This window comes from Crocodylus siamensis, chromosome 1 (genome assembly GCF_052110815.1).
Source record: "Crocodylus siamensis isolate JL-2025a chromosome 1, ASM5211081v1, whole genome shotgun sequence".
NCBI classification, from domain to species: domain Eukaryota; kingdom Metazoa; phylum Chordata; order Crocodylia; family Crocodylidae; genus Crocodylus; species Crocodylus siamensis.
In genome coordinates this window covers 224,350,601-224,375,761 of record NC_143395.1, presented here as the reverse complement: position 1 = coordinate 224,375,761, position 25,161 = coordinate 224,350,601, and the positions used below count along the sequence as shown (strand labels likewise).

At 43.7% G+C, this 25,161-nt stretch overlaps 1 protein-coding gene across 1 annotated transcript in view; it reads right to left on the bottom strand.

Annotated features, from left to right (window-relative positions):
• Positions 1–25,161, bottom strand: part of MORC1 (MORC family CW-type zinc finger 1) — a 91,786-nt gene that overhangs the window by 18,427 nt on the left and 48,198 nt on the right. The window contains exons 18-23 of the mRNA XM_090041464.1: positions 20,776–20,844; positions 20,308–20,541; positions 15,814–15,909; positions 3,327–3,402; positions 2,890–3,001; positions 1,602–1,742 (exon numbers count right to left, since the gene is read on the bottom strand). Of these exons, the coding sequence (XP_089897590.1) occupies positions 1,602–1,742; positions 2,890–3,001; positions 3,327–3,402; positions 15,814–15,909; positions 20,308–20,541; positions 20,776–20,844 (728 nt within the window). The remainder of the gene's footprint in view (positions 1–1,601; positions 1,743–2,889; positions 3,002–3,326; positions 3,403–15,813; positions 15,910–20,307; positions 20,542–20,775; positions 20,845–25,161) is intronic.

The following is a 25,161-nucleotide window of genomic DNA, read 5'->3' as shown; positions in this document are numbered from 1 at the left end:
CTTCAAGGTAAGATGATGGTGCATTACAAAAGCAGATGTGATTTTCATGGACTTGAACAATGTGGAATAGGTTCTGACCTTTGCTGTCCACACATACACCTTTCTGTTTTAGTGGCACAGAATCTGCCAAAAAGTTTACCTACAGTTTAAGAGTTAAAGATGGGCAACTTTCACCATCAAGCTCCATCTACATCTCTAAGCAATTCATTCGAACTCACAACCACTTTTGCCCACTTGATGCAAGCCATTGTCCACAAGGAGGAACACAGTGTTTCACTTCTGGTGACTTGAAAAATGACCCCTCAGTGCTACTGCCCTGGGCAATACAGCTGACATGGACTCCGAAGAGAGGTTGTCAACAAGATATAGATTTAACAGAACAAAATGAAAATTTATCATCACAATCAAGCTGTATGACAGGAAAGGAGACCAATACTTCTTAGTCTCACTGTGTTGAAGCCAGCATTAGAGGAATCAGCAAATTCATGCCCTTGTTAAAAAAATCTTTGCTAATGCACATTTTGTTATATTTACTGAACTCACTTCTTTTTACATACAGATCCCTCAAAACTTGGAGATGAACTCCAAAACCATTAGCAAATTTAGGCAAATACCTTAATAAGTATACTGCAAGCTTGCTTGTACATGTCATGGGGGTTTAATTTGGTTTGTTCTCCCTAAATTGAAACAGTGGGCTTTTAAATACTGCTTCAATTTAGGAAGAATTCAACCAAATTAACCCCCTGTGGCATGTACACAAGGGTTTGGGCCTGATCCTTACCTGCCTCTGGCAGTGGGGATGGCAGGGGCGAGCTACGGGCAGGCTGAGCGGTCCCTGAGCTGGGCAGTCCCAGGGGGGCACCACAGCTGTGGAGGGAAGCACCGGCCCCCTACCCAGCTGCAGAGGGAAGTACCAGGCCTCTGTACAGCTCAGGCAGGCAGGCAGGCTCCGGGGAGATAAAGAAAAAAAAAGATCAGGCTCGTCCTTTTTTTTTCTTCTTCTTCAGTGGAGCCTGCTTGCATGGGCTGCCGGCAGGTCCCATAGCCCTTGAGCTGCATGTGGCCTGTGAAGCCCCAAGCATGTCAGCTTCCAGCGTCCCATGCACTATTGCACTTTGTTAGGTAGCTAACTAAAACCTCTCAGAGGTGTTTTATCTTGCCATGTACCAAAGTCATTTAAAGCGGAATAAGCTGTCGAATGTGCAAACTAACACCATTAAAACAGAATATGCTACTGAACGTGCAAACAGCAATGCCATTAAAGTCGTGCAAAAGGGCATTGAAGCTGATTTAAAGGCCAATTTTGTGGCATGTACAAAGGCCCTAACTTGCACATGTCCATCTGGAAATTACTACTTAAGCTAGGCATTTAAAACTGGATTAGTATACTGCCAAAGATCTGATTCAATTTTTCTAATGTTCTGGGCAGTGTGCATGACATTCAAATACCATTTAGATTCCTTTATGGACTTCTCAAATAGTGAAAGTTTCCAAAGTGTAGCATTGCTCAACTGGGGTGGATTAAAAAGCTGCAGTTACACAAATACTATGAAAAGCATCAGAACCATTCAAGTTAAAGCATTTGGCAAAGAAACTCTCACCTTAAGTGAGATGTTAATATTGCTATAGTTTTCTTTCCAGACAAGCTCTGAGGGGACTCTGTAAGCTTTGCTGTAGCAGCCGACTGCATAATCACTTGGACTTTTCTTTCAGCGTGCTCTTTTAGCTCTTCAGCCAATGAACTAGAAAAAAGTAGACCACAGATTGGTTGTAATTGTTATGCCAAAAGGAAGTGATGAAGTATCTTTTTTTTTTAATCACTTTATTATAAACCATAGATACAGATAGAGCTGCCATAGTAAGAATGAAACTAATTTTCAAATAAAGAGAGATAGCACATAAACCTGAATCTCTCAAGGACAAGAGGAACATACATATTATTTACTCACTCAGGGGACTGGCCTAGCAGGACTGGAACTGTGTATTGTTCTCTAATTTGACAGACTCCTGTAAGCCTGCTAAGCTGAGTTCCCTGGTTTTAGGAAACCATACATTGCTTTTCCTAGGCTTATGTAGGTGCTACATAAAGTACTGCATGATGCATAAAGTATAGAACTTACTTCTACCCACAACATAAGGGGCTGAATTAGAGGAAAAATATTTACGATCTCATTTTGACATAGCATAGCTTTAATGCCTATAATATTGCTTACATATACTTTCCAGTTACTGGACCCCTTTTGCATAGAAGTATGTGGTAGCATTTACACCCACTCACCCGAAGAAGTCAAGGTTGTTGGCAGAATGCCAAACTGGTTGCATGCAAGAGGCAAAGATTTCTGTAGGTGACATTTTTTACTGGACCAACTACTTAGATGCATTTAGACAAGCTTTCACTTGTAAGGCACCAGTGTTCTGAAGAGTACTTTGCACTCAAAAAATTGTCCAAATCTCCCAACCGTGCAGTTGGTCCAATAAAAGATAATCACCACCAGAAATCCTTGCCTCTTTCTTATTTCCTGGATCATCACATGGTTCCTATGGAATTCTGACAGTAATTTCACATTTACCTAACTCTAATGGCTGCACTGAAGTGGTCCAGTTTATACTGGTGATTGGAATAGGCCTGAGGCTTGGAAGCAAATGTTCTGAAATTCACCACATACATAGTATAAATAACAACCATAAAAAGTCAAGTCTTAATTTTACAGGGAAGCTGCTACTTAGTGTGATAGCTTGTAAGATCAATAGCCCTATTCTTAGTATGCTCTTTGGCATGTTGTATTCAATGTTATATAATATATTACTATATTCGGTATCATTAGCTACAGTCATTACAAATAATTTGAAAATGGCCATTTTGTATTTTGGTAATAGTATTATTCTCACCTTTCCACCTTTGAAGGAGGCACATTACTTCCCTTTATTTTTGCAGGATCCATCTGATCAAGACAAATGCGTGTTTGTATGTCAGGCCACTTGCATTTTCCTCCAAATAAATCTACACATTTAGCAAGGAACATGAGAAGAACAAGAGTACAGATTTCTATAATCGTTTGAAAGTAATTTCTTAAAAGAATGTTTTAAAAGTCATTGATATTTAATACAGATGCTATAATGCTATCTTGGTCCTTTTAAACACCATTTGCAAGTTTTCCTTGAAACTGAATTTTGACCTTATATTTAACCCATTATAGCTTCAAAATATATATATATATATATATATATATATATGTATTTATAAATTGCAGTATTTATTCCAAATACTCCTAGCAACACTTCCATGAATGCAGTATAGAAATGAAAGTGGCAATTTATACTTTTACCTTTGTTCAACCAAAGCCTTTCATTACTTTTTCCATAGTTCGGCAAGTCTTCAGTCTCACACTCAGAATCTATAACCTGAAGTACATAAAAAATCAACACTAGATTTCTCTGTTTTAATAAGCTACTATTTTTCAAAAGCCATCGATCTACATAGCAAAATTAAATTAAAATATAATAGCTATTAACTGGAGATTAACTGCAAATATAACTGACAAATTTTGCTCGTTTCCATTGACATAATTCCAGCAATGTCAATGAAATCAAATGGGCAGAAACAGACTTGAAGTATTTCATTTATATGTGTTTTTCAGTTTAGTGCTACTTGTTTTCTTTTTTATGACCAAAAACCCATTATTTTTTTACTGGATAAAAATAAAGATGAAAATAAAGTGGGAAAACATGGCAAAACCTCTATGGTTTAGTACACAGTGACAAAGACAATAAATACTGTTTTGCAGTTTAATAGTCGCCTCTAACTACAGCCTTATATGTACCTCTTTTCAGGAAGGAAGTAAAGCTGATGAGCAATTCCAGTGACTACAATTTGTATACTTATTGTCAAGTGGCTAAGGAAGAACAAACTCTCACTGGGAAGAACTTTTCACTTGTCTGAAGATAAGGTGCTGTGATTTTCTGGCAACCTTGTGTGATTACTTCATACTAGTTCCTTTCCACAGAATCCTTTATTCTAGGCTTCAGTGTTTTATTCAGCATTACAATTCAAGTGGAAATGTCTTCCAGGAGTGGGGTGAGCCTGCTGTGGAAAGTTTCATCCATTTCCCCATTTGTGTTGAGGGTGCAAAGTAAAATACTTTGGACTTAATGAGGGTCTGTTACCTGAGAACTGTGTTGGTAAGGCTTCCTCTGAGAATACCAAGAAATCTGACTCACAAGCAAAAGTAGAATTTATTTTAAGCCTAAAAGATAGCTCTGTGACTGCTCTGCCAGCAGGAAGAGGATGGTAGACACCACCACCAAAGGACAAGACAAATTCTTAAGTGTCCAGTATCTCCTGGGAAATGCAATGAGTGAGGTGATGCTCAAGGGAAGCAGTTGCTAATGCCTGGGAAAAGCAAAGAGCAAAAGGACTAAAAAATAAAGTAGTAGATAAATTAGTTTCCAATTTTAATTTCATTTAGTATAAACAGCATTTTGAGAGAGACTAGTCTTGTGGTTAAAGCTTTCAGCCAGATTAAGTTTGTGTGAACTTGGCAGGAAGTGAACCAGGTCTGTATTACTCTACCTAAATTACTTAATTGGTGCCTTGAATTCCTTGGCTGTGAAATGAGAACACTATTAGATTGTAAACCCCTCATTTAGGTTTACATACTACTCTTCACATAATGGGACCCTGCTACAGCATATTAGTGTGCCTAACCACCTATTGTAATCACCTGGTAGCAGGACTGAGCTGTCTCCAGTATGTAAGCAGATAAGTCACATCCTGGATTACTGAACCTCTCCAAGAGCTACTGTATTTTCTTGTATATAACACAATCCAGGATCTTGTTTTTGAAAGGCCAAATGAGGGAGGTTTTTTTCCAGTTATGGCTGCACAAAACAGGGAGAGAACCTAATCTTCAGCTGGCTCACCCTTCTTTTTCTGCTTAACTTAGCTGAACACCTAGCAGCTGAGCAAAACTGTCTTTAAAAAGGTTAGCTGAATTAGTGGAACATCAAGATGATTAAAAAGGTGAGATAATTGTTAATACTTCTGGAGTGAAGAACTATAAGCCATTAAGTCAACGGACTCTCTTGGCTGCTTGAATGGTAATGCAACAGCTGCTGCACTGTGAAGCTGGAATTAAAGTTCCGTGGTTAGACCCAGAGGGTGGTGGCTGATAGAAGTCAAATCGTCATGGTGCTCTGTGATCAGTGGGGTCCCCAAAGACTCTGTCCTTGGACCTATATTGTTCAACATTTTCATTAATGATGTGGACATTGGAGTCAGAAGCAGACTGGTCAAGTTTGCCGATGATACCAAACTCCGGGGTAAAGCATCCACACCTGAGGACAGAAGGGCGATTCAGGCTGACCTTGACAGGATCAGCAAATGGGTGGATGAGAACCCGATGGTGTTTAACAACGCAAAATGCAAGGTTCCCCACCTTGGGAGGAAAAACCTGCAGCATCCTTATAGGCTCGGCAGTGCTTCACTGGCTAGCACTATGGATGAAAGGGACTTGGGGGTCATGATTGACCACAAGATGAACATGAGCCTGCAATGTGATGCTGCAGCTAGTAAAGCAAGCAAAAAGTTGGCTTGCATCCATAGATGCTTCTCAAGAAAATCCTGGGACGTCATTCTCCCCTTGTACTCGGCCTTGGCGAGGCCGCAGCTGGAGTACTGCGTGCAGTGTTGGGCTCCACAATTCAAAAAGGATGTGGAGAAATTTGAGAGAGTCCAGAGAAGAGCCATGGGCATGGGCAGAGGTCAAGAAAACAGACCTTACGATGACAGGCTGAGAGCCATGGCACTCTTTAGCCTGGCGAAGCACAGGCTCAGGGGTGATCTGATGGCCATCTATAAGTTTATCAGGGGTGTTTAGCAGGATCTGGGGGAACGATTGCTCACCAGAGTGCCTGAAGGGATGACGAGGTTGAACAGTTATAAACTCCTGCAAGACTGTTTCAGCTGGACATAAGAATTTCTTGACTGTCCCAGTCCCCAAGGTCTGGAACAGCCTGCCAGCGGAGGTGGTTCAAGCACCTACATTGAACACCTTCAAGAGCAAATTGGATGCTTATCTTGCTGGGATCCTGTGACCCCAGCTGACTTCCTGCCCCTCGGGCAGGGGGCTGGACTTCCAAGGTCCTTTCCAGCCCTAATGTCTATGAAATCTATGAAATCAGAGTGCTTCTATCCAGGCAGAGAATTAGATTTTTTACCTAATATAAGTACCCCAATTTTGGGGACTCATTCTGAGGGAAAGGTGTGTTGTATAGAATAAAATATTGTACTACAATTTGCAATGAAGTAAATTTGATGTGGCTTTCAACTTTCCTCAGTTGATAAGAGACATCACTATATCACTTGACCTGTCAGCATGAAAGCTGAATAACACTACCCTTTTTATAGTGTTTGGAATCTAGAGATGCCCCACTGCAAGCCTCTTACCTTTTCCCTGCATGGACAGGCAGTATTCAAAGCACTAGGGGTTGATTTTTCACTCCACAGCTTAAATATCAAGTTACTTCACATTTTCTAAAAACTGTACCAGGAAATACTTGAAGCTGTTGCAGCTGTGTAACCAATTTTGGGTTTTTTTGGTATTTCAAAAGGTATATTTAGATCGTTTCTCTCATGTTTCTGAGACAGCTAAGACTCTGTACTTGTTCCAACCTTGGAACTGATTTGGGAAGAATATTCTGGGGGTTGTCCCGCATTGCCATTTTGAAGCATGCAAGAAACTGGTATCTGGGCAGGTATCCTCAATTTCTGGAGGCACTCTTGACAGCATTGTGGAGGCAGAATAAACATATCCTTAATTTTGATCTCAGTTCCTGGCTCCACAGAGAGACACACGGGTGGAAGCACCTCCATGAACCCAGGGAAACCCAGGACCCCCCAGGTGGATCCCAGGATCCCCAATGAGCCCTGGCCTGCCTGGAGGTAATCAGGGGCCCATGATGGGATGGATGCAGCCCAGCTGCAGGGCAGCTGAGTGGAGACAAGGAGGGTCACACCCCCACCCCCACCCCCCAGGCTCCTACTTGGTCCAACCCCCCAGGAAGCCACATGACTGGAGCCACCCAGCACACAAGACAAGGAAGGGGGGGCCACTTACCTGTCCCCTCCATTGGTAGGGGGAGGGATGCCCCAGCCCCCCGAGTGTGGTGTGGTGCCAGTGGGCCCTTCTGTGCATGCGTGCAGTTTAAAAAGGGCCCGCCAATGGCAGAAGCTGCACTCAGTCCCCAGCTTGGTGAGAGATGCATGGGCAGAAGCCAGTTGTGCCCTTGTGACCCCAGGGACCCCCAGGGCCCCCCCAAGTGGACCCCAGGACTCCCGATGAGCTCCAGCCTGCCTGGAGGTAAGCAGAGGCCCATGGTGTGAGGGACGTAGCCCAGCTGCAGGACAGCTGAGTGGAGCCAAGGAGGGTCACGTTCCCCCCCTCCCCCAGCTCCCAATTCGCCCAGCCCCCCAGGGAGCCATATAACCATAGCCTCATAAACTGGTCATGCAAATAAACATGCTTTTGGGTCTGGTGCATGAGTTAGCATGGGAGTTTGTGCAGGAAGATGAGTGGAAGGGCCCAAGGCCCTGCCAGCGAGTTGCAGGGTAGGTAGTCCCATCAGTAGCTGGAGTACCAGTGGCACAATGTGGATGGCCACATGCCGCACCCCGAGGGTCCCCTCAGAGCCTGAGGCTTCACCCTCCAGTGCTTCTGAGGTCTCCACCCAGACGGAACCTATGGTTCTGGGCTCCATGCAGACAGTTGTGAACATGAGCCACCAATGCAATGTCGCAGCTGGTAAAGTGAGGAAAGCTCTGGCTTGCATCCATAGATGCTTCTCAAGCAAATCCCAGGATGTCATCCTCCCACTGTACTCAGCCTTGGAGTACGGCATCCAATTCTAGGCTCCACAATTTTAAAAGGATGTGGAGAAGCTCGAGAGAGAGCCACATGCATAATCAGAGGGCAGGAGAGCCACATGCATAATCAGAGGGCAGGAGAACAGGCCTTACGATGAGAGGCTGAGAGCCATGAGTCCCTCCAGCCACTCCTGGAAAAGTGCAGGCTCAGGGGGGACCTGGTGGCTGCCTATAAGTATATATGGGGTGTACACCAGGACCTGGGGGAGCACCTGTTCATCAGAGCACCCCAAGGGATGACAAGGTCAAACGGTCACAAACTCCAAGACTGTTTTAGGCTGAACATAAGGAAAAACTTCTTTACTGTCCGAGCCCCAAAGGCCTGGAACAGACTGCCTCCAGAGGTGGTCCAAGCACCTATTTCAGACTCCTTTAAGAGATATTTGGATATTTATCTTGCTGGGATCCTTTGACCCCAGCTGACCCTTCTTGACCCTTGGGCAGGGGGGCTGAACTTGATGATCTTCCGAGGTCCCTTCCAGCCCTAATGTCTATAAAATCTATGAAATCTTACTCTCCAAATTCACCATCACTTAATCTTTTTCTTTTCTCAACTATACATAACCCTTATGAGTGTCTACCCATGAGTCTTCCTGCTACAGTATCTATAGCATCTTTCTGTTGGCTCAACCTCATACATTTTCTGGTTTGGACAAATGTGTAGTTTCATACTGTCCTGCTCTGTTCTCTCACTATTTGTATTATATATGGCATAGGACTGCTTAAGCCGCCATGCTTTATTACCTACTAAAAACTGATGGGGTAACTTCAAATCCACTCTAAGATACCTAGATTTGTATGTCAAATTTTAGCCTGGAGTGAGTTTTTATAACTAATATAAATGTAAAAAAAAATAAGGAATTACAATAAAACCAAGGGCAGGCCTCTATTTAAAGGGGTGGCCACAGGCACCGTTTAGCAACATTAATGTGTAGAATGCAGAATAACTGATACTGATTTCTGCCATCCATGGGTAATACCCTGATAAACTAGTGAAGATGAATTTATGCATACAGAATTTTAGCACAGCTTGAAGTCACAGCTAATTGATTACCAGTGACAAATAAATAAGGTTGGCGATGAAATGGATATCAAGATCTAGGTAGTTGATAAAGATTGAAAAGATGGAATTCTCGTGTTGTGATAAATAAGAATCCTCACACAAAAGAGGAGATGTATGATTCCAAGTAAAAGCACGTCAGTAATACATGTAATACATAGCTATCAAGGCAGTTCAAAGGAAATAATGGAGAAAGCAGCCTTGTCATAGATCGGTATCACTATATTAGCTCCTGTGCTGATAATGATGTGTTCACCTGCATTGGTCAAGTCATCTACATACACACACCAGAGCCATTTCATGTTATTCCATTTGACAAATTAAGGTTCAAATCCTCAATCAGAACTCCATTTACATTTACAATGTGGTCCCGATCTTCAAGAAAGGGAGGAGAGTGGATCTGGCTAACTACAGGCCCATTAGCCTGACTTCTATCCTGGGGAAGATCTTAGAAAAGTTTATTAAGGAGGCCATCCTTGATGGACTGGCCCAGGCTAACATCCTAAGGCATAGCCAGCACGGGTTTGTTGCGGGTAGGTTTTGTTTGACCAATCTCATTTCCTTCTATGACCAGGTGACCTATCACCTGGACGAGGGAGAAGAGATTGATGTCATATATCTTGACTTCAGAAAAGCTTTTGATCTGGTATCCCATGATCACCTCTTGGCCAAACTGGCCAGTTGTGGCCTTGGCTCCACCACGATCCGTTGGCTGGGAAATTGGCTTCGTGGTTGGACCCAGAGGGTTGTAATTGATGGCAGTCACTCATCGTGGTGCCCTGTGACCAGTGGGGTCCCTCAAGGCTCTGTCCTGGGACCCATACTGTTCAACATCTTCATTAATGATGTGGACATTGGAGTCAGGAGTGGACTGGCCAAGTTTGCCGATGACACCAAACTTTGGGGCAAAGCAAAGAAGATAGGCGGGTGATCCAGGCTGACCTGGACAAGCTCAGCAAATGGGCGGACGAGAACCTGATGGTGTTTAACACCGAAAAATGCAAGGTTCTCCACCTTGGGAGGAAAAACCTGCAGCATCCTTATAGGCTCGGCAGTGCTACGTTGGATACAACTACAGAAGAAAGAGACTTGGGGGTCATCATTGACCACAAGATGAACATGAGCCTGCAATGCGATGCTGTGGCTAATAAAGCGACCAAAACGCTGGCTTGCATCCATAGATGCTTCTTGAACAAAACCTGGGACGTCATTCTCCCTTTGTACTCGGCCTTGGTGAGGCCACAGCTGGAGTACTGCGTGCAGTGTTGGGCTCCACAATTCAAAAAGGATGTGGAGAAGCTTGAGAGAGTCCAGAGGAGAGCCACGCGCATGATCAGAGGTCAGGAAAACAGATCTTACGATGACAGGCTGAGAGCCATGGGACTCTTTAGCCTGGAAAAGCGCAGGCTCAGGGGTGATCTGATGGCCACCTATAAGTTTATCAGGGGTGACCACCAGGATCTGGGGGAACGTTTGTTCACCAGAGCACCCCAAGGGATGACTAGGTCGAACGGTCACAAACTCCTGCAAGACCGTTTCAAGCTGGACATAAGGAAGAATTTCTTTACTGTCTGAGCCCCCAAGGTCTGGAACAGTCTGCCATCAGAGGTGGTTCAGGCACCTACATTGAACACCTTCAAGAGTAAATTGGATGTTTATCTTGCTGGGATCCTATGACCCCAGCTGACTTCCTGCCCTTTGGACAGGGGGCTGGACCTGATCTCCCGAGGTCCCTTCCAGCCCTGATGTCTATGAAATCTATGAAATACATAACAAGATTTTGACTGATTTGCATCATCTATGGTCTAAAAAAAGATATCAGAGGTTTCCCTCAAGTCAAGAGGGCCTGTATGGCAAGTGATACAAACGTAATAGAAAGACTATATACAAATACTTGAGGCAAGAAATGCAGGACTTAAGGGGAATAAGAGGAAGTTAGTAAACTTAAGGTTTAGCATAAAGGAGCTACCCCATTATTAAAAAACAAAACAAAATAGGAATTATTTTGTTATTTCTTAAGGCTGCACCATAACAGAAAAGCAATGATAGTTCTCATGAAAGGAGGTATTTGTCTAACTGAATTTGTCACCAACTGGCAGAATTGCGATTGCCAGCTGTGATCACGCAAATGTACTCTGAGCAAGAAGTAATGTCAGACATGTTGTTTAAGAGAAATAAGAAATCAGCAGATGAGCTTAAAAGTTTCAGGGAACCAACAGCGATTGGGATGAATGGTGTGCTATGTACCAAGAGAGATCCACTGTTTTCAAAATTAATCATATGGCCACTTAAGAGGAAAAAAGAAATATCATTTGATAAGAGTGTTTACAGGCATTTCTATAATGGCTGTGAAAAAGGTATTCCAGCACCATTTGAAGAATGACAATCAGACTGCACTGACACTCATGCAGCTGAAAAGTGCATAAATACCATAGCAGAAAGACTTTTTTTTAGTGATGTCTTAGTTTGGTCTAATAAAAGGTTTTATATCTGAGCCAAGAGTTCTAGAGTTCTGCATTTCTTAAATACCATTGCTATTTTATCTGTTTCCTGTACAAAGGCCAGACACAGCAAGAGTTCTTCCACTTGAGGAAATATAAGAGCTGTTCTCTCTTAAAACTCACATCTTCTTAAAACTGATGGAGAGCAATTACTGTGTACACACAATCCAATGCAAGTTAAGAAACTCAAGGATGGACTGGCTTCTGGACAGAAGGCTACTCAGACCTGTACCTGGCACAGTGCATGTTCAACATGGGACAGAGCCCCACTGACATAAATCTGCCCTATTATCTGAGACGAGTCAAAGCACAGCTGTTGCTGGACCCTTATTCTTCATATGTATGTGTGGCAAAGTGGAAACTCCCTGACTAGCCACAGTGGTAGTCTCCTCACCTGCCTCTGGGCATGCCACCCACCTTTCTTTCCTGCCATGCCTTGTTGTCTTTTAGTTGGTTCTTAATAAGGCAGGAGGCTGCCCTTCAGATGCCTTGTTCTCCTGGGGCTTATGTTGGGTAGTTCTCCAACTACCCCTGTACTGCATCCCAAGTCTCACAGATGTTCTTAACAGCTGAGTTCTGCTCCGGCCTCATCCCAGTGTTAGGTTTCTCGCTTTCTGCTCTCTTACAGACCACACTCATACCGCCTCCCTCTCACTAAGGCCTCTCCCACTCCACCGCTTCTCACATGGTTTCTATCATATTGCCCATTTGTGGGGCCACTCTCATACCACCCCTCCTTTTTCCACAGCTACACTCACCCTACTCATGCCCAAAGGGTCCTGGGGCTTGTTTCCCTGCACTTCCTGGTCAGCAAGCGTGCGGCCTCTTCTGGGACCCTCATTTGAGCAAGCGCTGGGAGGTTTGCAGAACATTGGAGTGACTCTGCCTCTAGCTCCTCACCGGGTCATAAACCCAGTTGCTCTGAATTAGGGGTTCCTGACTCGACCTGCTGCTTACCCATGGTATTTCCTCAGCCGCTGCACCCAATCGGCCTCTGGCCCACCTGTGGCCTCAGGCACCCAAAGGCTTACCTGGATCTAACCTGGCTCCCAAGTTAGCAGGGCCTACCCTCAAGTCATCTGGATCCTTTCCTCACAGGACCTCATCTCAGGCCCCCTGTTCATGGGGCCTCACTACTTGCCCCTCTTGGCATTCACATGTTGTTACTATATCCCAGCCCCTAACTCCAGCCTCTCTCCTTAGGCTCTTAGCCCCTCACTGTCACTGGGCTCCTTCTCCCACATACATGCACAGTTGGGGCTCCTAGCAGCTGGGCTCCTTGCCTCTTCACTAGGCTCTCCAAGCCTCCCTACTGCCACTCGGATGCAGGCTGTCAGGTGTCCCACACCACCCTGCTCTACACCTTTGCCTCCATTGAGGCCCATTCTCTGTCCCCCCTACGCTGGGGCCTGGGGCCACACACATCCCACAGACTCAGGTGGCCGCAGCCATGCCTGGCCCCACTCTCCACTCTCTGGGGTCTTGCATCCCACACAGGCTCAGGTGGCCACAGCTGTGCCTGGCCCCCAACTGCCTCTGTGGGGGCTGGGGTTTAGGTGCCTTCCACTGGGGTGGTAACTGGCCTGACATTTCTAGGGGGCTGTTCCACCACAAACAGCCCCACCAGACCACCCATCCCCAGCAGGGTGCAATTTCAGGTCATGCCCAGGACCAGGAACCTCCTAACCATCGCCATCAGCTCTTGCCCTTACCTCCTGATGTTACCAGAGCACCAGCTCCACTGGGAGATGTTGTTTCCTTGGTTCCAGGCAGCAGAGTGCTGCCTCCAACTCTGCTCGCCTGAATCTTAAAATGGCCGCTCATCAGAGCTGAGCCGCACCTGCCGGTCGCCTCTGCAGGCTCTTAAAGTGGCAGACACCAAAGGTGCTCTGCCACAGTATGTTAGGATGGCTCAGCAGTCAGGTTTTATCATAATAACTAGTTCCCAGTGCATTCCCATTTTTATCATATTTTGTATTGTGTGCAACTATGCACTAAAATATAGGTTAAATTGTCCCACTTCTGCTGTCTCCTTGACAATGAACAATGCATGCAAGTGAAATAGAGAAGAAAGTGCAGTATCAGCCTAAACTCATCCCTGGTTTGTTGTTCTTTTAATAATCACCTGGAAACCAGAGTGCAGACAAGTAAAACAGGAGCTGAATGTCTAATGATGTTCTAGTCAGAGTAGTTACACTTGGAACAACATCTGATTTGCAACTACTTTGCTTGCAAATGCAACTTCAGTTGCTATAGATGTATCCTAAGATTTAAATGATTTGAGAATAATTTAATAGATGTGGTAATAAAGAAGTGTCTGAATTTGTACACCAACCTATTTGGGTAACCAGAGTTATAGTAACCATATGGCATTAACTTAGCCATAACTAGCTTGCTGCAGAACTCTTCTTCCTTTCACTTGCAGGGCCAGACTGGCTGCCTGCTCCAGAGGAAGGCAAAAACCTCCACAGTCCATACCAAATTCCTTCCTGACCTCAAATATGGCAGGCTTTTTTTCTGTAGGTGTCCATACTTTCAGTTTTGGGCTAACACAATAATAAAAACCCCCGAATAATTAATGCAAGAAACACAGATCACAAGCCTATTATCCTGCCTAACTCACAACATTTCTTGTTATTTGTATCCAGCAACATAGACCCTAATTAACAGGTGGTAAAAATCAATGTTGGATAAGTCACTTTGCTGTTTAGCACCCAGTGGCTCAGCGACAAGCCTGGAAACTCAAGTCAGGTGGTTCCACCTATGAAGTGTTTAGTTCTACTGTACCACACTACTATTTACACACAGCATTATCTGCATATCTATAAATATTTTTCTATAGAAAATCCAAGATAGAAGACTTAAAACAATTATAATTAATCTGGGTCATCACATTTAATAATATCTACCATTAGCGATGCATAGGGGATGTATGTGCACCCCCTGAGATTGGCCGTGCACCCCCTGGAAGCACCAGCTGCAAAATTGAAGTGCCAGTAGAAGTGGTCTCCCCCTGGTAGGCTATTGGCTGCTGGGAGACCCTCCCTTCCCCCGCCATTGGTGATCTGTGGCCCCCCCCCCCCCCCACAGAATCAGGAGGTACCAGTCACCCAAGGTATCTACAGTGCCATCCCCCATTGTCACACTCCCCTAAGGGTTGAGGTCCTTGGTCTGTCAACAACATACTTTAGTTATTTCCTCAATAACAGTTCTGCTATCAGAATGCATTGTCAATTATTTGTACTTAAACCTTCACTGTTTCCCTTTAACTGTAAGGAAATTATTTTGCTGTCACTTCAAGAGTTCAGCCAGAGAGTCTTCTTACATCAACTGCTTTTATTTTTAATGTAGCTCTGCAATCTGTCCAAGCTTCACAACAACTACCACTTTATTTACAGGCTTTCCCCTTTATGTATTTGAAGTGTCACGTAACAGTTATATTTCTCCTGCTAGCTGGCTTACAACAGAAAGATAAAGTTTTCCTGTCACACTTGCCATATTTTAAAAGAGTTCCTCACCTCCAGTACAGCATTGCAACAAATGCATTTTAATACCTGGGTATTACTCTATTCACCTTACCCTGGTCAATCTAGATTTCATGCTTTACCTTCCTTGACTCCAAGATAATTACTTTGTGGTGTTTTTAGGGGATGAGCTCCTCTACTTTATCTTTGTAATTCTGTTCGTTATGGCTTTTACCATCAGACTCCAGAGTTGTTAAATTTAAAATCCAAATTCTAACACATGTGAATCTCATCCACTTTGTTGGTGGCCTGTCTGTTTTGGAGGAAACATACTGAGCTGTTAAAAGGCTGAGATTTATGGGGTTTTGGAACTATTCTAAATTAATTACAGTTCTATAATTAGTTGCAAGTATGTGCTAATTGTGCCTATATGGGAGGTTTATTGTTTTATGGACTGATTTTCATTATATTAGCAAAACTACCTTTTCAAGTTTTATGAACAAACCAGCACTTTAGAGCAGATGATCCACAAGTAATTAAGACAAGTGATATTTCAACACAGGGGTTTAGAGAGCTCAGAACTAGTTGACAGAGTATTACTAGCTTTAAGTTACTTAGGTCCTATCTACGCTACATTATCTACTGCATAAAAATACTTTTTGTTACCACAGTTCAACCATAATCCATAGATAGTTTTGCTAAAATATTTTAACAGCACTTTAGACAGTTATGCCCAAACCCTGTTGCTGGCACAAGAGCAATTTCCAAGTAGCAAAAAAATAATTAGGGTGACAAATGCACTCCAGGTTTTCTACTGACACTGCCAATTATCTTTGGGTTTTTAAATAGGGTAAAATGGCTTCTTACATAGATGATGTCTGGGTCATTATCTTCTGCTACAATTTCAACAACTTCAGACTGCTCCTGAGATGTTTGCTTGTTCTTTACTTCAGGAGGACAAATCTGAGCAAAGTATGAGATTCAAAAGCACCGAGTTTAGAGTTTGTTTTCATACAACAGCATAATCAACCATGAAAATTCTAATATAATAAAAGGCTTATTTTGTATGTGTGTCCGTCTGTCTGTAACGCTTCTGGCAAACTAAATTTGCGTTGTGGATCGGGCAGGAGGCGATTGGCTGCCGCCTGACTGGATGCCCCCCAGAACAGCCGGCAAGGAAGGAGAGGAGTGGGGAAGCAGGTGGACAAGAGCCAAGGGGACCTGGAGTGGCGAGGTGAATGGGGAGGAGCAGGGTCAGACCTGAAGCAGCAGGTGGGGGAGCAGGGCTGAACCGAAGTGGTGCAGGGAGGAAGGGGGGATGGACGTAAAGTGATGGGGGGAAAGGGCAATGGGGTTGGACCTGAAGTGGCACAGGGGTGGGGGGAGCAGAGTCAGACCCGAAGCAGCGGGGGTGGAGGGAGGGAGAGGAGTGGGGTTGGACCTGAAGCAGGGACGGTGAAGTAGGGCCAGACCTGAAGTGGGGGAGAGTTGGGGTGGAGCTGGGTCGGACTCAAAGCAGTGTAGAGGGGGAGTGGGGTTGGAACCAAAGTGGGGAGGTGGGGGGTGGGGAATGGGGTTGGACCTGAAGCAGGAGGGATGGGGGCGTGGAGCAGGGCCGGACGAGGAGCAGCAGGGGGGCAGGGGTTGAGCGAGGCTGGGCCCAGGGTGGCAAGGGGGGCGTTAAGTGGGGCTGGGTGACGAGAAGCGGCAGGGGGAAGGGAGGGTGTGGGGCTGGACATAGGCCTCCATTCCTGCCAGCCCCGGACATAGGCCTCCATTCCTGCCAGCCCCACCCCCCCATCATACTTGATGGGTAATTTGGTAGTCGTCACAATGTCACTAATTCAAACAATGTTGATAGCTGTCCATGTTGGGAAATGTTAACCTTATTAAATAACAATGCAAACTGCTTTTGTTTTCTGTTTTGTAAGTCTAAATCCCCCAAAGAGACTTTTTTTTGTATTTTGTTTTCATGAGATCCATCAAGCTACCATAATATTCACACACACTGCTCAATCCTATCTGTGCTTTTAGGACTAGTTTTTCAAGAAGACAGCCACTATGTTGAAGATGGCAATTTCTTGCAAAACTTTGTATTTGCAGTTTTGTGCAGGCAACACAATTGTGTTCGTGTCTGAGTACTCAAACCTTTCACTGACTGACTGTGAAGTGCAACACTGATTTGCAGCTGCAGTTGTGCGTTCTATTTGCACTTCCAGAAAAAAAAGCAATGCCTGGCCTTAGTCTTTTGAGGATTTAACACTGAATTTTATCATTTCATGTATATGAGGTTTACATACAGAATACAAATCTGTCTTCATGACAGCATCTGCTTCCTCACATTTTCTTGCCCTCAGATAAGACTCAGATGCCCTCATATAAGATAGGGAATTACTCTATCATGTTAAACCAATAATACATCTAATTTTCTATAGCAATCAATAGAAAAGGCACAGAACCCAGGGTGCAAACATAAATTAAATGTGCAATGTCCTGTCATCCAATATATCTGAGGTCTGGGGGAAGTAATTTCTTCCAGACATTTTGAGGTTATGAACTTACTTTGAAGTACAAAGATTGATGGCACCAGCAATATTTTATCCTAACCAGTTTAACTACAGAACTTGAGAGTCACACAAAGATCTTCTAATTCAATGGTTTTCAAATTGTTCCACAGAACTCTGGGGTTCTGCAAAGAGATTGGGGGTAATGGCACAGTGGCCCACCACTGCTGGGCTGGGTCACCTGGTTCCACATCAGTTTTTAAGATAGTAATAGTCTTCCATGGTAGAAGCAGAAATATGGAAGAGTTGTGTGACTTCAGGTAATCTGAAAACCACATTTCCAATTTACACTTGTATTACTTACTGTTTCCAGACACCCTATTTCTTCTAGCTATGAAAAAGAAATGTTGGGATATAACTGAACTATAGAAGGCACTGCACTATTTTCCACGTTGTAAAAGTCTTTCGTTCCTATCCCTTTTTGGGGGAAGCTTAATTTTCTCATATTTTGTTTTTGTAAATAAACATGTTATGGGAGTAGCTCTAAGGGAGAGTGAAGAATCAGCAACTAACAGAACTTGTTAGGAAATAAACTATTCATACCATCTTTTCAAAGGCAGTATTTATCATATCCTAATGTAATACCATAATATGAGAATTAAGAATTGAGAATTCTAAGTTTATTGCCAGCTACAGGTGACAAAAACACATTAGTGCAACTCCCAATGCAGAAAAAATGTTGTTAATTAGCTTCTAGAAGTAAAAGGATGACTAGAAATACTGGTGTTGCAACATATGAGTACCCATGTGCTAAAAATATGATGCAATTTGTACTGAATGTTTCTCTCCTTGGGCATTGGCTAAATAGAGAAGGGATGTCAGAGAAAGTCATTATCATCTTTCTTTGAAGCACTAACCCATTTTTCAAGACAAGACAACAGAACCTGCAACTGGCCACAGAAAATATGTAAACAGAAAGCTGTCACTGAGAAGTAAAAACTGACTGGGTATATAGTTTAATTTGGTTATCAGAATCTGAATCCTTCATGCATAGTCAAACATTGCTTTTAGGGCAAACATGGTTCCATCATCCCCATCTATCCTGGGCTGCTCTTTATATGTCCCTTAAGATGCTAAATCCTTTAAGTTCCCTCTCTTTTTCAGTGGTGTTGAAGAAAGGAGAGTTTTTTGGTCAATCTCTTTTATGTGCTTCTTCAGTTGCCCAAAGGCCTAGCTTTCATGGTAGACACTCCAGCTTCATTCTCAACACATCTCAATTCCACCCTCCCTTCTGGATGACCTATGAGTAGTCATCACAACTCCCCAGCATAGCTCAGAGGGTCAAAACAATAGAAGAGCCTTCTCAGACTGAACTTCCCTATGGAAAGTAGAAGGCATAATTGTGTAAGAAAATCTCTAACCAGTATCTAAGCAAGAAAAAGAATAGGACCTAGTTAGAAACAGAATAGTACAATCACCTTTTATTTGTAGTATGGCAGAAACTGAAGGTCATGAATATACAAGGCAATGTACAGGCCAAGAAAGAATAATTCCCCAAGACCTATATCTTAACTTGTTTAAAGCAAGAAGGGTTAATATTTTTTGTCTTGTGGTGTGTAAGTTTACACTAGTTACTAGGGGCATGCAAAGTGGGCTCTATTTGATTTGGATTCGGCATGAATCAGGGACAGGGATTCAATTTGTTGATTTGGATCACTGTCCCTGATTCGATTCAGCTGAATCCGAATCTGAAGATTCGAGCTGATTCAGAGAATCAGTGATTTAGACACAGACACAGCTTTAAAAGTTTTTTCTACGTACCTTGAGGTACCAGCGCGGCTTGTGATGCTGGGGCGCATGGAGTGTCCCACAGGAGTGTGTGGGGGCCCTCCATATGCTTTGCGACCCACTTGTGGGTCTGCCAGGGAGCACACACCCCCGCACCTCCCTGGCTCAATGATCGGCCGCAGTGGGACCCTGGGTGCCCCCCGCCCTGACCCAGGAGGCACCAGTCATTGAGCCGGGAGGGATGGGAGGTGGGGGGCCCAGTGCTCTCCCTGGCAGACCCAGAAGTGGATTATAAGTGCTTCTGGTCCACTTCCAGGTCTGTTGCTGAGCGTGCTGGGGAGCCCCCCCATGCTTCTGTGGGACACTACGTGTGCCCCAGCGTCACAGCATTCACGAGCCCCTGCTACCTAGAAGTATGTAGAAAAAACATTTAAAGCTGCCTCTGTATCTGAATCTCCAAATCTTTCTGAATGTCTCTGAATTGATTCGGAGAGATTAACGGGTCCTCTGATTTGATTCAGAGATTTGGCCACTGAATCGGGTCGAATTGCCGTTGAATTGAATAAGGGACCAAAGCTTCACAGAGCCCTACTAGTTACTATGCTTTCTCTTGGAGTGTCTCTCTTTAAATTCTAATCATTTAGACTGTAAAGCTTGCCAGGGCAGGGACTGTCCATTATGTTACAACTAACACAGCAGGACTTTCTAGACACTACAATAAGGACTCTTAGTAACAATTATGAACAGCACACAGAAACTTAAATTTAGCCATATGAAAACATGCTGTGGAATGGACTTTCACAGGCCTACTGTACCACAGTCTTTGCAACTGTTCTTAACAAATAAACTTAAATCTCAAGGACCATGCAAACTAACATGAAAGGAGATTGGCAAAAAACAGAGCAAACTGAAAAGGTAATGTTCACAAATCCTGTTTTGCTGTACCTGGATATTCTTAAACTTCTTCTTATAGCAAGTGCAACTGAATAACTGCAACAAATGCATTCAGCAAATTTGAAAGCTATTTTGCAAGGAAATTAAAACAAAGAAATAGCAAGCAATACTGCACCAGTGAAACTTTGTGATCCTCCACCTTCTCCAACAAGGAAATAACATGTTTTTGTTGTTGATGAGGCCTGTCTGTCTTTTGGGAAGGAAGCCTGTGTTCTGCAATTTTCCATCTTCTAAGCCTCATTTTTTCAGCTTTTTGCTCATACTTTTTTCTTCTACATACAGACAACACAGATGATTCTCTGTGGAACACATGCCTTTGCTGCACTGTTGTCTGAGCTCTTTGTTTTTGCTTAAAGAAAGAAAACAATCAATTATTCCACAAACCAACCACTTGTCTTCTGACTAGTTGATTTAACAGAAATTCTACCTGCTACCTGATCTCTTAACTTGTACATTACTAAAAAAATAACAAAACAAAACCAAACCACCATACCTCACTTTGGTGTATAGACTATCTTCATTCCCTGGTTTTAACTGTTTACTTCATAACTGAAAATGGCAATGCAAGTATTTAAATACTCACAGTTTTCTTTGCACCTCCTGTGCTCTCTTCAGAGTGAACACTTGTATGTGGTTCTATTAAATGAGGCTTCTGTAAGAAAAATAGATATATAACATAGGTATATAAAATGTAGGAGTTTATGGTCATGGATACTTGCTACTAAATGAGACTGACTATACTTATCAACTTAAATGTGAACAGCTAACTTTAATGTATGAACTTAATATATACAATGTCTCCAATAGCATAATCAGAAAGAACTATTAAGACAGAAATAAGTGGTAAGGAACTGTTTTAAATATTTCCTTTAAGTACTGTCCCCTCCTCCCTGTGTGAAAACCAGCCAACCTGGTCATCAATTAATTTGTCCATTAAGTACAAAGTATATCAGTAATACCTTTTGATATAAATTTTAAGCCCTAAGTTAGCTACATTTATATAAAAGTGAAACATTAAATCTATTTACAAATACAAAACTATAAAAAAATGTTTTAAAGTGCTAGAGTTGAAGTTGATTTCTAATGCTAAAAACATCTGAAGATATCATGATAGTGTTCAATGTAAAGATTAGTGACATTGTGGGCGAGTCCTACACATGACTCACCCACGATGTACATCGTTGTAGCAGTGAGCTACAGAGATGTAGCATCCGCGAGTCTACACGTGACCAGCAGCTACTTTGCCGTAGTGATGCGCTCCCTCAGTATAGCATGCCGCCACAGCAAAGTAGTTGCTAAAAATAACTGCACTGCATATATGGCACAGTATAGGTTGTCACTGAATCATGATTTAGCACTTTCAAAAGGACTTACTAAATCATGGCAGTTACAACATTGCCATAAGAATACGTGTAGACACGCCCAATAGGCACAACATCTTAGTTTGAAGGAAGCACAGTATTTCCAAGAGGTTGCCATTATGCTCTGAAACACTCATTTCAGGTTTAGCAAGTTTTCACATTCAAGTTCCTGAAACTGTGATGTAAGAGTAAGTGTTAAAAAATGCACAACGAATAGCTGGGCTCTTGTCTGCCTGCTGGAGAGTCCTTAAAGATGTTAGTCACTCTGTAAGCCTCAAGGAAAGAGAAAAAAAAAGGGTCTCTAATATTAATACCGATTCTTTTCTGGATTTGATCATTTGAAACAAAGTGATAGCCTGAAGCTGTCATACTAAAGTTGTTAAATTTTTTTGGAAGTTATGCAGGATACATGTACAACTGGAGTGACATCTGAGATGCATTTGGGCAATCTACAAAACATGCAACTTATCTGCTGGAGTTCTCCAAATGCATTTCCAGTTAAAAAAAATAAAGTGAGAGAGAAAGATGCATCATGATGAACCTAGTTATAAGTTAACATTTTCAAAAGCATTTGACAAGTGATTGTAATCAAACACAAGACAAACAAAAGGTCCAAGAAAGTATGATAATAAAGCTAGCTCAAGAACAAGAAAAACACTTCCTGGTTAGAAACTTTTCAGCTTGTTAAAGATATGACTTGGCTCTCCTCACTTCCCACTGTCTTCACGGTTAGTTTTAGGAGCTGGTGAAAATCTGCTACAAACAAGAGTGGCACAAACAGAGCACACCCTCAAAGCAAACACATTTGACATTGTCATGTTACATCCAAATACCTGTAATAGCACAGCAACAGCATTTAAATTCTAATGCTAAACTTCAACTTTGCTTTATGGCAACCAGTCCATGATAACCTGAAGAACCTATGTACAATTCACAAATTATGTCTAAGATAATGAACTTTCTGTATGTTTCGGCTTTTGTGATTATTTTACTGTATTCCTGCCCCATACTCTTTGAGCTGGAAAGATAAGAAGGTGAAGGTCTGTCTGTGAATAGGATTGTTGTTAAAAATTACTGGCACTTGAAGAGATCTAACTCACAGATGAAGGTGGCTGCTTCCTAGGTGAAGCCAGTTTATCTGCAGAGAGATAGGGACTTAAGGATTGGAAAACCTACAAAAAGGAAAAAAGATTAATGTCAGAACTGAGGGGTAAAAAACATGAAGTCTGAGAAACTGACAAGAGACTCAGAGAGGGACTCATAGGGGGTAGCCCAGTGAACAGATGTTAACCATGGGAGTCACTCTGTGATTCTGAAGAGAAGCCTTGCCTGCAAGAGTTGAGCCAAGATAGGGAACCCAAGATGCCTGAAAAGATGCTCAACTGAATACCAACAAGAGCTCAAGAATGGTGAGGAAACTGATTGTTTCTGTAAAGTTGGTATCTATTTACGTCAATATAAGATTTCCTTGACTCGGCATGTCTACATGTTCATTAATGCACTGTAGTTACTGAGTATTACTTTTAGTATTTGTTTAGTCAACTAAATTAATGCTACTGTGCAACAGTGCTGGCACATGACTTTTTAATGATACTACTGCACAGTAGCCTAATAATACTGTACAGTAATGTATTAGCACTGTTTGTGTTGTGGCACGCTACTGCACAGTATTATTAGGCTACTGTGCAGTTAACATCATGTGTAGATGTGCCCAGAGTGGGGAAGGGTGTATTTAGGGTACTGTGGTGTTTTGGCAGCTAGGACAGGGATAAGAGACTAAGCCCTAGAGACTATAGCAAAAAATTTAGCTACAGATAAAAGGGGCCTTAAAAAGCCCAGAGGGCCAGCATGTACAATGAAATTACAGCAGCCACATGGCTGTTCAGCAGGGAGACTTCCACCAGGGCAACTAACCTAGACACAAACTACGTACATTCCAGAAGATACTAAAAATAACACCACATAATGAAAAGTAAAGGTAACTGCTGTAGACAAATTAACAATTCATCTTCAGATAGAGAACTGATGTAAAGAGGCAAACAACACTTTAAATTGTTTTTAGTCTACCAACACAAAGCATTTTGACTGTTTTTAATAATTATAGGTGATTGGCTAGACAACCACCTTGCTGGGGTTGTTTGACCCCAGTACTCTTTCCTACCATGGCAGGGGGCTGGACTTGATGATCTGCTCAGGTCCCTTCCAACCTGGGGTGGGGTGGGGCCTGGAGGTCTCCTTGTCTGTCCCTCCTGGGCACAACTTAGGGCCCTGGAGGAGCAGGTAAGTGAGCTCCAGGCAGCGGTGAGCAGGCTGAGGGGGATCAGGGATGCAGAGGACGAAATTGATGCCTATTTCTATTCTCTACAGGCCTGGTCGTCCACTGTACAGCCCCCACAGGAGACGCATCCAACACAGGAGTGGAAGAAGGTGCCCAAATCCAGAGCTGCTAGGCCTAGAGCAGTGGAAGCTCCCCAGGTTCAGCTGGGGAACAGGTTTGATGCCCTGGCAGCTGTGACGGAGGAGGATGGTGGAATGGCCTCTGGCAGGGACGATGCCACTCCCCACACAACAGGGAATGGGCAGAGAACGAACACGAGGAGAAAGAAACGCTGGGTCCTGGAGGAAGGTCCCATCTGCCGGCCCGACCCCTGGACACGACAGGTCTGCTTCATGCCTGGGGCTCGGGTCAGGGACATCACGGAAAGGATCCCGGCCTGCATCCGACCTGCAGACCAGTACCCCATGGTTGTCGTCCACGTGTGTACGAACAACATAGCCGGGGCGACCCTGACCGCATTATGAAGGACTTCAAAGCTCTAGGAGACAAGCTGAAGGAGACGGGGACACAGGTGTTATTTTCCTCTCTTCTTCCGGTGAGTAGGTGGGGACGGCGACACGAGGCCTGCACTGGCATGGTCAACTGGAGCTAATGCAGCTGGTGCCGCCAGGCAGGCTTTGGGTTCCTTGATAATGACCCATGCTTTCGGGTGGGGGACTTGCTGGGGTGGGATGGGCTTCATCTCTCTCCTAAAGGCAAGCGTGTCTTCTCTTCCAGGTTGGCTGATCTCATACGGTGAGCTTTAAACTAGCCTCGCCGGGGGAGGGGGCTGCAGGAAGACGAGGAGATGCCATCCGAGCAGGACAGGTGACAAAAGCAAGGAGTGCTAAGGTAAGAAACGGGGGTCCAGACAGTCTCCCTAAACTGGGGGTGGCACACACAGGCCTTAAATGCCTATATACCAATGCTCGCAGTATGGGGAATAAACAGGAGGAACTTGTCCTCAGAATAGCTAGTTCAAACCCAGATATCATAGGGCAAACAGAAACGTGGTGGGATTCGTCCCATGACTGGGCAGTTAGCATTAGGACCTATAGGCTTTACAGGCGTGATAGAGAAGGAAGGAAAGGCGGGGGTGTGGCGCTCTATGTCAAGGAGCACTATACATCCTCTGCCAGCAGAATGGGATCAGAGGAAGGGCAGGCTGAAGTACTGGGTTAAGATTCAAGGGGACCGTGGGGAGAGTGATTTGATGGTGGGGGTCTACTACAGACCCCCCCAACCAAGGTGAGGAGCTGGACCGGGAATTTTTGGGCCAACTTGCAGAGGC